Source organism: Branchiostoma floridae, chromosome 11, assembly GCF_000003815.2.
Source record: "Branchiostoma floridae strain S238N-H82 chromosome 11, Bfl_VNyyK, whole genome shotgun sequence".
NCBI classification, from domain to species: Eukaryota; Metazoa; Chordata; class Leptocardii; order Amphioxiformes; family Branchiostomatidae; genus Branchiostoma; species Branchiostoma floridae.
The window spans coordinates 391,506-407,644 of record NC_049989.1 but is presented as its reverse complement, the minus strand read 5'-3'; the positions used below and the strand labels follow the sequence as shown (position 1 = coordinate 407,644).

Below are 16,139 nucleotides of genomic sequence, written 5' to 3'. Positions count from 1 at the left end.
GACCAGGGGTATATTCTGTCCAGGGTATATCTGACCAGGGGTATATTCTGTCCAGGGTATATCTGACCAGGGGTATATTCTGTCCAGGGTATATCTGACCAGGGGTATATTCTGTCCAGAGTATATCTGACCAGGGGTATATTCTGTCCAGGGTATATCTGACCAGGGGATCTGACCAGGGGTATATTCTGTCCAGAGTATATCTGACCAGGGGTATATTCTGTCCAGGGTATATCTGACCAGGGGTATATTCTGTCCAGGGTATATCTGACCAGGGGTATATTCTGTCCAGGGTATATCTGACCAGGGGTATATTCTGTCCAGGGTATATCTGACCAGGGGTATATTCTGTCCAGGGTATATCCCAACCAGGTGTATATTTTGGCCTGTTACAACTCGATATACTTTCAATGACTCAGAACACCTAACCTCACTGATTGGTCAAAAGTGGAAAGAGGTTAAAGCCTGTCATCGTTTACTTTCCACACAGATGCCGTCATGCTAATCTAGATACCGTAGTGTGACTGATAAAGCCACGTTGATTTGATTATATGAATGACATCCTCTAAAAGCCCCCAAACTGATGCTATAAACATGCAAATAAAATAAAAAGTTTCCTTTCAATTATCAAATTAAAGTGTTGAACAAATGATTGACAATGCTGAGTTTGGATCACCGAACAATATATTGATAATTTTTGTTCTTTCATATCCTTTTTTACCTTATGTATACCTTTGAATTGACATTTTCACGACTGTATATTAAGTTCCAAAATTTTTTTTTTACAATTAACAGCATGGTTGAAAATAGATATGTGCATGGATGTCGTCCATAAAATGTAATCAAATCAACATGGCCTAAACTTTGAAAAAGTTATGTCATTTTCACAAAGGCGTATTATGAATCAGTTCTTTTAGTAAGTGTTTTTGTTTCCTTTTTTTAGCTGACAGCAGACAGCATAGCCAAAACAAGTGAGCTGCAAGAGAAGTTGGCAGAAGTAAGTTGTTTTATCTTCACTGTACTGTATCTAGATCTGAACACAAGATGATCATTTTACGCACTACTGTATACAATTAATTAACAAAAACTCAGCAAGTACAACTGAAACTGTATGGTCTGAAACAATTCTACTTGCATGGTTTTCTTCTCCCCTTGTTTTCCCTCTCTATGCGCTGTGGATTGACAGTTACATGGTAGCTTTGCATGTTATTCAAATTGTATGTTGTTGTTCAAGATAAAAGCTGGTTAGTATGAGGAAGAGAGTAGTGTGTGTGTGTGGGGGGGGGGCACTGTGTACTGTAATTCCTGATTTTTTCAATGTACTGTTATGTTCACGGTTTTCACGGTGACGACTGTAACGTGAACTTATCATTACTGATAACAAATAATTTACAGACTTTTTTAATGTGCACTTGCCGTGACAGTGAACATTTAGTTCCGAGAACAAGTTAAATTTTCTCAAACCGTGAAAGTTTGGTACCGAGAAGACAAAGTGAATTACAGTATATACTGTAGAAGTAGTAGTCCACTGTATATACTGTAATGTACAGTAACATATGTTTAACGTATGTTTGGGTGCAAGGCATTGTCTGGAATATGGGCTGTGGGCTATTGTTGTTTACCATGTGTCAGCAAAAGATACACATGACTTTTCAACAACATGCACTAAAACCTAGTTGTGCCTCCGGCTGTATCTTTGTAGGGCTTCCGCGAACGGGAGGTTTACCAAGAAAGCAAAGAACGTGAACTTCAGGCCAAAATCGAATTTCTTGAGAACAAACTGAAGATGAGTGAAGCCAAGCAGAGTGCAGGAGAAGGGGAGACCATCAGACTACGGGAGGAGCTTTCAGCTCAGATGCTGACTACTGCAGAGAAAACTAAGGTAACGAGCCATGCAGGTATCCTTATGTTCAGAACAATGTAGCTCATTCTTTTTCAGGGCTCGAAATAATTTTTTCTGCATACCTGCAATTGGTGCAGGTAACATTGCCAATTACCCGCACCAGAGAAATTTTACCTGCACCACTCTGAATTTTGGAAGTATGGATCGTACTAAAATTGTTGAGGAACCATTGCTATTTTTTCTTTTCTACTTGATAGGTGGTAAAAGTCAATGTAGCTAATAACAATCCACATACCCCTACATCACAGGACATACATGTACATTTATGTATAAAAACATGACATGGACCAGTACAGGTTAGGTGCAGGTAGACAGCTGGTGATTCGACCCCTGTTTTTACTGACCCTGAACCTCTGGATCTGAATCTGGTCTTGAACCTGAACATGAGTTGAGGACTGCACACAGATAATTATAAGTGGTGATGACAGATACATTTAAAAATGTATTTCAGCTGGTGAGCAAGTTAGAGTCCAAACTCCAGGCACTGGAGGGTCATGTGACAGAACTGAAGCAGGCTGAAGAAAACAGACAATATGAGACACAGCTAAGGTAAGTCAATTCTGTTGAACTATAGGAAAATAATAACTGGAAATTTAGGCAAAGCATCCAGACCGAATACAATTTACATGTACTGTATCTGGACTGCAGGTAAGATCATGTTCAAAGTGCAGCAGATATTGTAACTGTTACAACAGACAGTCTTGACCTAGCCTGGGTACTGTCCAATTTCCACTCGGGCTCCTCACACTCCCTGCCCAGGGCAAGGGTCCCCAGTAGTGATCGGACGGTATCCAAGCTAGTCTTGACCGACACAGCTGTTAATAGAATAAACAAGTTACATACTGTACTGAGTATGAACTTATGAAGCTCTTGTCATTTAGCACATTAGTGAATAAATTTTCCTCTTAAATTATGCAAAAAATGCAATTAGCATACTTAGCAAATTACCATTACCTCGGTCTGCATCAAAGTTACCTACAGGTAAAATATCATGAAAATTCATTCATCCCTTCTTGACTAACTCTGTTTCAAAGTCTGCGACTGAAAGGCCCCATAGAGGGCGCAAACTAATGTCACTTCTCCCTGACCACATCGTCGTCGTCGTATCCATTTTTGATTATACTGCTGCTGGGATCCCTGTCACAGGGGTAGGCAGCAGTCGGAATAGTCTTCACACTGTGCTTCCATGCTGCTGGTCCGTCCAGTGAGTCCAGCTCTGGGCTTCAACTCCATGGTTTGCCTCGATGGCCGGACCCTACCTTCCGCACCCGCAAGTCAGCGAGGCCCGCGACAATACCGGCTGCTCGTCGGTGACTGCTACCGGCACTGCCTGTGCCTTTATCTGTATGAAGAACTTTCCATTTCGGTTTGGATAGGGTTTCACACAAGAGCTACCTACCGACAAAAACGTGACCAATTGGCTTGTCCAGAACACAAGATATGAAAACCACAGAGATTCCACAGCAGTACCTTATTGAAAGTTGCTAAGGAGCCCAAAATGTACTCTCACCTCTCAAATAGAAGTACCCCCTGGAATAAAAGTACCCCCCGGACAAATCTTCAAAATCGAATAAAAGTACCCCCTGGAATAAAAGTATCCCCCGGAAAAATACCAAATTGACATGTAAACTGTGTCCATGCTACTTCAGTCCAAGAGAAGATGATAAGCAGGTAGGCTCTTTTTATTTATTTATGCCTCAGTACCATATCAGTTAATTGTATAAATAATGAACAGAATAATTCCTATGTTATTGCACATATTTTCTTTATCTGAGTGTCACACCATCAACAAAGATTAAAATAAAAGCAAAAAATGAATGAAAATAAAAATTGAAGACATAAAAAAGAAGTTTATTTTATGATCATTGTTACAAAATAAAATTTTGAAGAAACATTCCAACTTAGTAGAATACCTTCTTCACCACTTGTTGTATTTTCAATGTTGTTGAAACCAAGGAGGTCATAGACACTGCCCCCTATCGAGATATAACGGTACTGCAGCAAATATGTCGATATCTCGTGCATTACCGCGAGATTTGGCGTGAGTTGATGAATCCAACATGGCGGATGTTTTCGAGCCGATTGAACGCTGTGCTTTATTTTGGAAGGATTTTTTCGTTGCTGGAACATTAAAACAAGTTGACTACGGGTGAAAAGTTGTGGAAAAGTATTGGTAACTTTTTAATTTGTTTGGTTGGTGGTTAATTTCTGTGTTTTGATAGAGAATTTACGGAAGTGAGTGACTGTGTGTGTAGCATGTGACCTCGATGTTTTCGTCTTTGTTCAGCGCAAATTTCAAGATTTATGGAAGGTTAAAGATGGTCTAAAACGAAAAGGATACATTTTTTACGAGTCCAGTACCGAATCACTTGGGTTTCGGTATTTTTGGACCTGAACCAAAACGTTTTTGCAAGTCCAGAACCGGTCCTGCGTACCGGTAAGCATCCCGAGGATGTTTGGGTCATAGCGCTAGCGGCAGGGAAATCCGTGCTGCCTCGTCCGAAAAATAGTGAATTTGAAGCGAAAATACCGCGGAAATATGGGCAGAAAATACCAAAATTTCAATATTTTTGGGGTCCCTGGTTAGTAAAGAAAGCCCCAATTTGAAAAAAAAATAAACGTACCGTCTAAAATAAGGACGTACCGGGTGGATTTTGAGGCGGAAAAAAATAAACGTACCGGTACGTTTATTTGAGAGGTGAGAGTAATCATTTTTAGATCTCATCAAGACCTACCCACATGCCAAAAATATAGTAGGCATTTTTGACTTATTGTGTTCACTGACACACAGACGACACGCAGACGGACACATACACAAATGCTGACAAAAACATGTTACTTTCTTGCAATTGGCAAAGGTAACTAAGGACCAACGGAGGTCAAGGGTCTTACAGAAATCTTGCTCTAACCTGTCCTAAGACTCTCATCATAAACTTTCCTATCACTGGCCTAAAGATTGAAATGTGAGAGTTTGAAATACGAAACTCTAACTGGAGTTGCAACAATCTCTCTACAGACTAATATTGTATATCATGGACTTCATTGGGCTTGCATAAATTGCATATTCCCAAATCCACTTGCCATGTGTAATTGAAGATCTTTTTAGTTCTATGGCTCATTTTACCTTTTTTTTTTAACTCTGTGGAATGGCATAGACAGGAGGATCAGATGGATGAGTTCCAACATCACAACCAGCAGCTGGCAGCACAGAAGCGCCATCTGGAGGAGCAAGTCAAGAAGTGCAGGAAGGCAGAGGAAAAGCTGACTCTAGATTTGAAGAACAAGTCATCCCTGCTATCAGAGAAGACAGAGGTAATATATTTCTCATACATATGTATCATAATCTGTCTTTTCCATGTCAGTCAATGTCCAGTTTGGCCCAGCAAGAAATGTTTGTAATCAAACACCTAGTACATGATATTTATGTCTGTTACAGGTGATCTGTCAGCTGGAATCTGACACCTACATGTCTGTTACAGGTGATTTGTCAGCTGGAATCTAACACCTACATGTCTGTTACAGGTGATCTGTCAGCTGGAATCTAACACCTACATGTCTGTTACAGGTGATCTGTCAGCTGGGATCTAACACCTACATGTCTGTTTCAGGTGATCAGTCAGCTGGAATCTAACACCTACATGTCTGTTACAGGTGATCTGTCAGCTGGAATCTAACACCTACATGTCTGTTACAGGTGATCTGTCAGCTAGAATCCAGGCTGAAGGTGTTGAACAGCCAGCTGTCAGAACAAAAGAAGAAAGAGGACACCAGGTGAGAATAATGTGATGAGGAATGACCGTGTACTGTGGGAGAACATCAGTGAGAGCGACCTGACATATTACTGTAGCTTAATAGAAAGACAGTTTTAATGTCATGTGTTGGTTGATGAAAGCTAACCGTTGGACATCAAGCTAATAAGATACTGGATAGTCTTTGGAGACGTCAGACATTTCAGGTAGAACCCTGTACCTTTCATCAATGACACACTGTGCATGTCTCTCGATGAGCAGGTTTTAACAAAAACTTTGTCTTGTGTTGTTCATGTAACAAGCATTGATGCCAGATGACTATGTTTGACAAGTGTATCTAAATTGTAGTTGTATAGAAGTGGCATTTGTATAGAAGTGGCAAGTAGCCTTGTGCTAAGTTAGTCCTTCTGTCCATTTCTGATACCATGACAGACAAACCCAGGCACAGCGTGTAAGTGACTTGACCCAGGAGAAGTTGTACCTGGAGTCTCAGAAGACTCTTCTCGAGGAGAAAGTCTGCACCTGCAGGAAAACTGAGACCAAACTGAGGAAGGACCTGGGAGAAAGGGACTCAACAATCTCCCAACAAAGAGATGTAGGAAGTTATTTGTATAATGATCCCTTCATTGAAACTGTTGTAACTTGTGGAGATGCCAGTCATAGCTGTGTGGGGTAATATTCATCAGGAATGCGGGTGTGTACGTGCTACCGTGTTTGTTGTTGTGGTGTGATGTTGTGTTGTGTGGGTGGTGTGGTGTTGTTTATGTGGGCTATAGTAGTGTTGCTGAGTATTGTATAGTGCCAGGTCATTCAAGTTCATTGGTCGATTTTTCAAGTGAAAATGCCAATTTGGCAAGCGCGTCTTTGTTTACATGTACTTGGCCAATTGGTCCAGCGTTTTTTTTTTCCATGGGTAACGGACTACTAGCTAGACTAAATTGTGCATAGCTAAAACAAATGTTACATTGTACACGCTTTAACATACTATCCATACTAAAAAAAATTTAAGAATTTCTTTCGAGCAATTCCAAACATATTTTTGGCCAGAGAAAATTTATTTCAGAAATGACTCGACTCTGTACTTGCTCAAGAGGGCCAGTGAATTTATGAACACTTGTCCAACACTGCACCAGCTGTCTAGTAATGTGTGGGACAAAACATCAATTGTTGAAGAGAATGGATCCTGTTCAGAATTTTTAAGGCAGCATATCCCTTTTTTTTCCTATTTATTGAGTGCCCAATTTCAATTCTGTTTTACTGATTTTGATGTCTTTGCTGTTTACATGACATGTACAATCATCAACACTTTACTGTCCAGCTCCTAGGTCAGCTGGAGTGCAAAGTGAAAGTTTTGGAAAGTCAGCTGAAAGAACAACAAAAGACAGTAAAGGACAAGAGTCAAGAAGCCAAGTCAAGGTAGGTTTGAAGATCTTCCACACCTTATAGATCCTTGGGATTTAGTTCCGCCCATTCTTGCTCCTTGCAATTCATCCCCTGGCTGCGAAGAGGGCCCATCCAATAACAACAAACTGGCTTTCCCAACAACTCTCAGACAGATAAAAATTTCTGTGGCGATGAGACTGCAAGACCACATAATTCACTGTAGAATGATAAACGAAAGATTAAACTTGTGCATTATGTTGTATTATATTTCCTCAGACAACAATTTGAAGAGCTGTATAGTGAAATGAAAGAAAAGAGCTTGTACCTGACGGCAGCTAAAAGTCGGCTGGAGGAGCAGATCATAGAGTGTAAGGAGGCAGAGGCAAGACTCCGAGATGAGCTGACTGACAAAGACTCTGCCATTTCTACACACCTGGAGGTATGGCACTACATGTACACAAGCACAGTACCAGGCACTACACATGTACATGACATGGATAGTATCCTTCACTACACATGTACATGTATAGTATAATGATGTAGGTTAGACATCATAAGATAAGGGGAGGTGCCCTAACATGGCACACTTTTTCACATGCACAATCTCATGGTGCTCCATCACTATAGTTGTCAGAGAGTGGTCAAGTTTTGATAAATGATTGTTTTATACATTCATCTCAATAACATACTTGGATGATAAATACATTGATACAGTTCATGAACCTTATGTCTTATTTGATTTTGAATGGGTCTCATGTTGTATGATCGTGATTAGTCATTATATGACTGTTGAATTTCTGTTCCAGTCTATTGGCCGTTTACACTCCAAGATGAAGGTGTTGGAAGGTGAGGTGAAGGAATTGAGGAAGAAAGAGGAGGACCGAACTAAGGAGTCAAGGTTCAGGTACGTACTGAATAACACACCTCAAAAGTATGCCTGCCTGGCATTTTTGAAGATGGAATAAAGTTGGCAACATATTCAGTATGCATGACTGTGTTAAGTAGTCAGAAAGTATTTCATTCTATGAATTTTAAGCTCCCATAAAGAGCTACTTTGGTGGCAGTCCTGGCAAAGAGACATCTGCCATCATTTTCTCAATTTTGACAGGCAAACCCCATACACTGATACAGGCACATCCTGCCTTCTGCTTAAGATATTGATTATCATCTCACCGTCTCCTTTCATTCCTGAATATCATATTAACACAGATTGCAAAAGTTCCAATGTACGTAGACACTCATGCTAAATGTTTCTTGGGAAGAAATTAGACAATAGCTTGTGTCCTGTCTTTAAACTATTCTAGTTACACTAGTCTTTCAAATCCTGATTTTGCTGTGTTGTAATGTTCCTTCTCAGACAAGCCAAGGAAGAGCTGTTTTCAGACATGAAACAGCAGAAGCTGTACTTGGAAACACAGAAGGGACAGCTGGAACAGCAGCTGCTGTCCTACAAAAACAGCCAGGAGAAACTCCAGGAGGAGATCCGTAGTCTGAAGGACAAGCTGACTGAGGTAACACAGCTGAAAGCATGTACACCACTTTAACTTTGATATTGCCAAATGCTGCTCACCTAAGAAATATTTCAGCTGGATTTTTACATACCGTTGCAAAAATATATAAAAGAGTCTTCTTCAAATGAAACGTATGCCTAAGACTGTATATCTTGAAATGTTTGCAGTGGTTTTATTTCCCAATGTAATACTACTGCAGGGCTCGAAATACCACCTGCATATGCAGGTTAGTGCAGGTAAAATTGGATCTGTGCAGGTATTTCTGATGTCTACCTGAACCTAACCTGCACTGGTCCATGTACTGGGTTTTATACAAAAATGTCATATGATGTAGGTGTATGTGGATTGTTATTAGCTGCATTGAATGCTATAAACTTTAAGTATAAAAGAAAAAAAAAAGCAATGTTTCCTGAACAATTTTAGTATGATCCATACTTCCAAAATTCAAAGTGGTGCAGGTAAAATTTGTCTGGTGCAGGTAGTTTTTCAATGTTACCTGCACCAGTGCAGGTTTGCAGACAAGGTATTTCAAGCCCTGTACTGTGATGATGTACTGCTTCTGCAGGGTGAACAAGATAGGGGTTTACACATCTTCCATTCAAGATTGTACTATTTATTCAGAAATCGTATGTTGTGTGTACCTGTAGGTATTTGAACCCTGTACTGTGTCATATTTCACTTCATATCTCCCCCCCCCCCATGCAAACCTGGATTGCCTCAGAGTCTGTTATTGTTATGTTCCATCTGGCAGTCCACAGACAAGTATGAGAAGCAGTTGGAGGCAGTCAGGAGAGACTTGTCTCAAGCTAAAGCAGATGTTAACAAAGACATGGTCAAGAGTCAAACAGGTATGTTTACATTTCATTGGTGTATCTTTAAGTCACATGTCTGTAAAATATGATGCTAATATACAGAAAACTTTGTTGAAAAAAAAAGCATTCCAAAACTTCCTTCATAGTTCCACTGTTGTCCCAGCCGGATGTTTACAAAAAATTGAATAACGTTAACTACATTTTGTATATTGTATGGACCTACATTTCTTGTTTGTTTATATTTTAAACTTGAAAATGACACCCTGACCCTCTGTGAAGAGGGAGATTCAAATTGATTAATATTGTATCAATTTTGCATATTGAATTCACAAAATAGTGTATTGGGAATATTGCATGAAGGAGACCATATAAAGGGCAATTCAGCATCAAGAAACATTTTTCTTGTAACTTATTATTCGTAGAGATGAACATCAATATTATGAGTGTTGTAAGTTGTTTGGACTTTGGTTTTGTGTTCTTGTTATTAGAAGAGCATCTACGGACAAAGCTTCATATAATGGAGAAGGAGCTTGCCTCGGAAAGGAAGACAACAGAAGAGAAACTGACAAAGTTGCAGTCAGAGAAAGAAGATGTTGAGGACCGCTTTAACAAGCTGAGAGACAGCTGTGAGGTATGTGTGGAACTGGATAGGTCTGTTGTCTTCCCGGTTGCCTGGCCAACCCCAGCAAAAACTGCACACCCTAGCCAGCCTTTTTTTGTTTGACTTTGAGTGATGAAAATGTTGCAGAATTGTGTTCGAACATGCTGTCCCTTATATGCGTTGAAATAGAGAAATGTGCTTATAAAATGTTCTGTGTTATTAGAATAGGATAGTGAAAATATTCTGATACATTTCAGTTTTACATTGTTAAACAGTATTTGTTGGATCACTTAAGCCAAAACCCCCCAAGAAAAGAGAACCCCTACCCACTGCTGCTTCCTTTTTTCAGGGCAGTTATCAGAAAGACAACATCATGTTTTTTCCTTGCCAGTAGGCCTTACTGCAGAAGTTCAAAATTCTGAGAGTGAGAGTTTTATTAGAGCCCTTGTTTTAGGAAATTTTAACACTGATAACATCCTTCAGAATCTGACATCCCAAATTACAGCTACATAAAATCTAGCCATGCAAAACAGTTCAACAAAACAGTTAACTCAATTTTCGCCAGTTACTTCTACCATGAATTCTTAGTATTACTAGAATTTGCTAGACATTTACATGACAATGATGTCAGATCAAAGGTGAAAAATATTGTCCCTCCATTACTAACAAAAAAAAACTTCTAATCACAAGTATTTAATTTTTGAAAAGAACTAACTGTACATGTAAAATGCATTTAAGTTCGCGGGGATTCAATTTCGCAGTTGCGAGGGAAAGGGACTTTTCGTGGCGGTTTAAAGTTCGCGGTGAAGCGGCCACCGCAAAAAAACGCAAACATTAAACCACCGCGAAAGTTTCTGCATTAACTTTACAGTAAGTTCCTCCACCTGTGGGTATGCCAACATGTACACTGTATGCCTAATTTTTTTTTTAATTTTCAAAATCTATTCACTGCTCATGGAAGGGCCACGATCCATGCCCACGATCCATCCACCAATTGGTCGTTAAGAATAAGATGAAATTCTGCCTATACTTTGATGATTATATTTGATAAGAAGAAACATGCTTGACACCTGTCTGGTGTGTAGGTGGTGACAGAGCTGGAGGACCAGCTGAAACAGATGGCTGAACAGTGTGCATTCCTGGAGTGTAAACATGCGCAGCTGGAGGAGCAGGTGCGGGACATGGCGGAGGACAGAGAGACAGCACAGGGCGAGCTGGAACAGCTGAAGAACAGCCTCACCGAGCAGAAACAGCTGTGTGCCAGTCAGAAACTGGTATGTGCAATCAAAAACAACTGTCACAAAAATGAAATAAAGACAGAAATAGACAGTCACAGAAGACAGTCACAAAGTAACAGTCTTCAATTCAAGCTTAGTTTTTAGTTTTGAAACATTTTCTCTACAACTGTACATGTACATACAATGCTGAGGGAAATTTATCTTTCATAATGGACCAGTGAGGATTCCACAAAATTAGGAATTTTAAACAACCTTTTTCTTTGTGTTTGCAAAGTACACTGTAGATTGGTTGTTACTTGCAGGATATAAAAGGCAATACATGTACTATGCATGCACGGATACAGTTTCCACTGTACATTTCTCTTTATCCATATTGAGTAAGTAATCAGTGTTTCATTAACATTTTTGTCCTCAGAATATTGATGTCTTGAAGACGACCTGCACCACCCTGGAGGAACAGATAGGTGCCCTGGAGTCCCTGAATGAGGAGTTGGAGGAAAAGGAGCGCAGCTGGCAGGAACTGAAGGCTGGCCTGCAGAAAAAAACACTCTCAGCAGAGACTAGACTACAGGAGATGGAAGGAGAGATCCGCACTGAAAAACTCGCAAGGTATGTAAAAACTTGCAGTTACCCTTTGTAAGATATTCTATTGTTACAATGCCACCCACATGGACATACAAATGTAGTCATGCAGATGTAGTGTAGATGCATAGAGCACCATCCACACACAGGTGAACACGCCTTTCCTTAGTCCTGAATACCATCCATTCACAAACACATCGGTCTCTAGTGCTGAACACCATCCACACACATGTAACATGCCTGTCCTTGGCACTCAACACCATCCAGAAACAGATAAACACACTGGCCCAGATGCTGAACACCATCTACACACAGGCAAACACACCTGTCCCTGGTGCTGAACACCATTCACACACAGGCAAACATACTTGTCCCTGGTGCTGAACACCATCTACACACAGGCAAACACACCTGTCCCTGGTGCTGAACACCATCCACACACAGGCAAACACACCTGTCCCTGGTGCTGAACACCATCCACACACAGGTAAACACACCTGTCCCTGGTGCTGAACACCATCCACACACAGGCAAACACACCTGTCCCTGGTGCTGAAAACCATCCACACACAGTCAAACGCACCTGTCCCTGGTGCTGAACACCATCCACACACAGGCAAACACACCTGTCCCTGGTGCTGAACACCATCCACACACATGCAAGCACACCTGTCCCTTGTGCTGAACACCATCCACACACAGGCAAACACACCTGTCCCTAGTGTTGAAAACCACCCACACACAGGCAAACACACCTGTCCCTGGTGCTGAACAACTTCCACATACAGGCAAGCATACCTGTCCCTGGTGCTGAACACCATCCACACACACTCAAACACACCTGTCCCTGGTGCTGAACACCATCCACACACAGGCAAACATACCTGTCCCTGGTGCTGAACACCATCCATGCACAATCCACAGTAATATTAGTCTAGAAACATGATTTGTAAGGTTTGATGTTCACTAGCATCAGAAGGGTGTATATTTTGTATAAATATGTTTATTTAATTAATACATGCAATACGTTATGATTGAACTTGGCTCGAAATACCACCTGCATATGCTGGTTAGTGCAGGTAAAATTGGAGCTGTGCAGGTATTTCTGACCTACCTGCACCTACCCTGCACTGGTCCATGTACTGAGTTTTATACATTGTACTAGTACATGGATTGTTATTAGCTGCATTGACTTTTACCACCTGTAAAGTACATGTATGAAAGAAAAAGTAGCAATGGTACCTGGACAATTTTAGTATGATTCATCCTTCCTAAATTCAGAGTGGTGCAGGTAAAATTTGCCTGGTGCAGGTAATTTCAGTGTAACCTGCACCAGTGCAGGTATGCAGAAAAAAGTATTTCAAGCCCTGTTGAATGTATCCTGAAATGTTGGATAATGGTGACATGTGTTACTGCAGGAGTGGTGCTGAGGAGAAGCTGAAGCAGCTGACTGAAGCCATGGAGACAGCCATCACCTGTCACCAGCAGCAGCTGCACAGTCTGCAGAAACACCTGCAGGACAGGGATGAGCAGGGGAGGAAGTTCTTGGAAGATGTAAGGATGTCGTATCAGAGACACAACCTCATTTCCTTGTGACTTGTATATTCACCCTTCCACACATAACTTACACAGAGTACACAGCTGAATATTGTCCATAGGGTGCAAAATACCAACTGTAAGTTGCAGAAAGCTTTCTGTATTGCACTGCTCCACTGATTTCATCCTGCATAGTTTTCATGCTGCTTTAAGGCTGTAATGATGCCAACCAGCACAGTGATTTCATGGCAATTAGGGCTGTCAAAATTTCCCTCTCCAAACTGTAAAGCCAGCTACATGTAAGTTTTAAACCACTTAGTTCTGAAGCTAGTTGTCATTACCAACAAAGCGGTTTTGCAGTGCAAAGTGAATGTTATTTTTGCCCTAAGAAAAGATGACAGATGGTTGTCAAGACGTCAGCTCTTGAAAAACATGTGGTTGTGAATTAAGAACTTTGTTATCCAGCCATTCACCAACCTGATGAAACTGTTGTTGCAGCTGAACGAGTCGGAGAGGAAGTTAGCGATGATCAAGCTGACCAATGATGGGCTGCAGAGGAAGCTGGCTCAAGAGAAGAGCACCAATGACAGACTGACAGAAGAGGTAAGCCCATCCATATGGTATCACACTCAGTCAGATAGTAGGGTACAGGAATTCTTCCAAGAGACTGTTCATAACACTCACACCATTTTGTACAACATTATCTAAGGTACCATACCAAAAATCATGCAAATTTGTTGTTCCCTTCTTGAGTTATCCTCTTCAGAGTTTTTTCCCAAAAAGCTCCATCTAACACCCAAAAATCATGACCGTAGCTTGTTCAGAACACGAGATAGCAAAACCCGAAGTTTCACTGCAGTACCTATTCTGATTCTTTAGATGGCTGAGAAAGTTCAACCTTTGCTGATTGTAGGCAGCACAGTATAAAGAAAATGTTTTGATTGTCCAGTGTAGATGTGATGGTGACCTTTGACATGTTTGTTGTATCAGAATGTGAAGCTCCAGGACCAGGTGACCTCACTAAAGGCCACAAACTTCCAGCTGACCCAGGGCCTGGAGACAGCTGTGGAGAGAGGAGAACAGCTGCACACGGAGAAGGCTGAGCTGGAGAATCAGATGGAGGCCATACTTGTGAGGAGTCATTTTTTTATAACACAATTTAGATCTCTCATTGACTGGAAAACAGCCCCTACAAGGATTCCCACACAGGGTGTTTCTTGCACAATAAGTTGTTAGATTACTTAGATTAAAATAGCCTAGTTCCCCCTCTCCCAGGACAAATGGGACAGTCTAGTCTGGAATGTGAGAGGCTCAGTGAATACACACGTGGTGCTGAGTATGTGTGTTTGTCGGTGTGTTTATTTGTCATATATCCCTAAGTAAGTCAGCTTAACAAAAGCACCAGGTTCAAGTCCACTGATATGTCATTGATTTGTCCCCTTGGAAAGGTATTTAACACAACTTCTTACCTTAACTTAGGTAAAATTGAGTACCAACTTAGGATAGGGCTGCCTCTCAGATAGGACGTTAAATGGAAGTCCTATGTTTGACGATAGCCACATCCAGAGCATGTTTAAGAACCCACCACACAAAAGAGTAGGGGTCCTTCCCTGTGTGAGTGAATCAAGTAAATCTGTCTGGATATGCAGCTTGGACTTCAGTACAAACCTGAAGTGTTACGCCACAATGTGGTGTACCTAGTATGCAATACAGACAAATGTACTGTGTAAAATGTACAGAGGGCGTAATGACCTAGTCTTGTTACAGATAATGAGAAAATGACGTTTCCTTGCAGATGACCCACTCCCATGAGTCAGTGAAGACTATGTCCACCATTGCCCAGCAGACTAAGCTGATTGACTTCCTACAGGCTAAAACAGACGGAACAGGCAAGAAGAAAAAGGTACAAGTTTGCCTGGAGAGAAGCAGATTTTTTTCTATGATTATTCAATACTTTGTATAATAAACTTTCATATTCAATACTCTTTTTTGATACATGACATGTATTTTGTGCAAAAATGCATGGAATCTATACTTTTAGATAAGGGTTTTTAGATGTAAAATTAAATGTGCATTGTGTTGCACAATACCAGGTAATGACATCTGGTGAGTACAAAAAGTAAAAAAATCACACGTACATATTTAATGTTAAGTTTCCTGCAAGGTTGGACAAACTTTTTAAAAATTCACTGGCTCTGATGGGCAAGTACATGCCTTTTGGCCATTTCCACAAATCAAATTTTAACAAAACTTGAATGACATTTTCCTTTGCATTTGGAATTGCTGCAAAAAATTTAGTAACAGAGCACATGTAACAATGTTCCAGGCTAATAGATGAAGGTACGTAAATACCCATAGAAAAATTGTGCTGGCTTGATAGCACAGGTACAGAAGACAGCCACTTGCCCAATTGGCACTTCCACTTTCCTGGTACAAAGGACCAACCCTGATGTACTTTGCTGGTATCCAACTGCTGAATTTGGTGTGAATGTTCCCCTTGCATGCCCCCCCCCCCCCAGGTGCTGGGACTGTTTCACAAGGGGAAGGATGTCCCTGCCACCCCCTCAGCCATGCCGCTGCAGTACAAGGAACTACAGCAGAGACTGGAGCAGGAGAAACTCCACAGCTCAGATCTACAGCAGCAGATTACACAGCTCAAGGCACAGCTCTACAGTACCATCTGTCCACGGGGTGAGTACAGTCTCTATAGTACCATCTGTCCACGGGGTGAGTACAGGCTCTACAGTACCATCTGTCCACGGTGTGAGTACAGGCTCTACAGTACCATCTGTCCACGGGGTGAGTACAGGCTCTACAGTACCAT

The 16,139-nt window shown here is 41.1% G+C and overlaps 1 protein-coding gene across 4 annotated transcripts in view; it reads left to right on the top strand.

Moving 5' to 3' along the window:
* Positions 1–16,139, top strand: part of LOC118426690 (citron rho-interacting kinase-like) — a 38,097-nt gene that overhangs the window by 14,987 nt on the left and 6,971 nt on the right. For all 4 annotated transcript variants that reach the window (XM_035836216.1, XM_035836213.1, XM_035836218.1 and 1 more), the window contains 19 exons: positions 944–997; positions 1,703–1,882; positions 2,355–2,452; positions 5,059–5,215; positions 5,598–5,674; positions 6,085–6,247; positions 6,971–7,068; positions 7,312–7,474; positions 7,842–7,939; positions 8,393–8,546; positions 9,298–9,394; positions 9,847–9,989; positions 11,045–11,233; positions 11,613–11,806; positions 13,198–13,333; positions 13,814–13,918; positions 14,306–14,446; positions 15,111–15,218; positions 15,835–16,006. In XM_035836216.1, the coding sequence (XP_035692109.1) occupies positions 944–997; positions 1,703–1,882; positions 2,355–2,452; positions 5,059–5,215; positions 5,598–5,674; positions 6,085–6,247; positions 6,971–7,068; positions 7,312–7,474; positions 7,842–7,939; positions 8,393–8,546; positions 9,298–9,394; positions 9,847–9,989; positions 11,045–11,233; positions 11,613–11,806; positions 13,198–13,333; positions 13,814–13,918; positions 14,306–14,446; positions 15,111–15,218; positions 15,835–16,006 (2,527 nt within the window). The remainder of the gene's footprint in view (positions 1–943; positions 998–1,702; positions 1,883–2,354; positions 2,453–5,058; positions 5,216–5,597; positions 5,675–6,084; positions 6,248–6,970; positions 7,069–7,311; positions 7,475–7,841; positions 7,940–8,392; positions 8,547–9,297; positions 9,395–9,846; positions 9,990–11,044; positions 11,234–11,612; positions 11,807–13,197; positions 13,334–13,813; positions 13,919–14,305; positions 14,447–15,110; positions 15,219–15,834; positions 16,007–16,139) is intronic.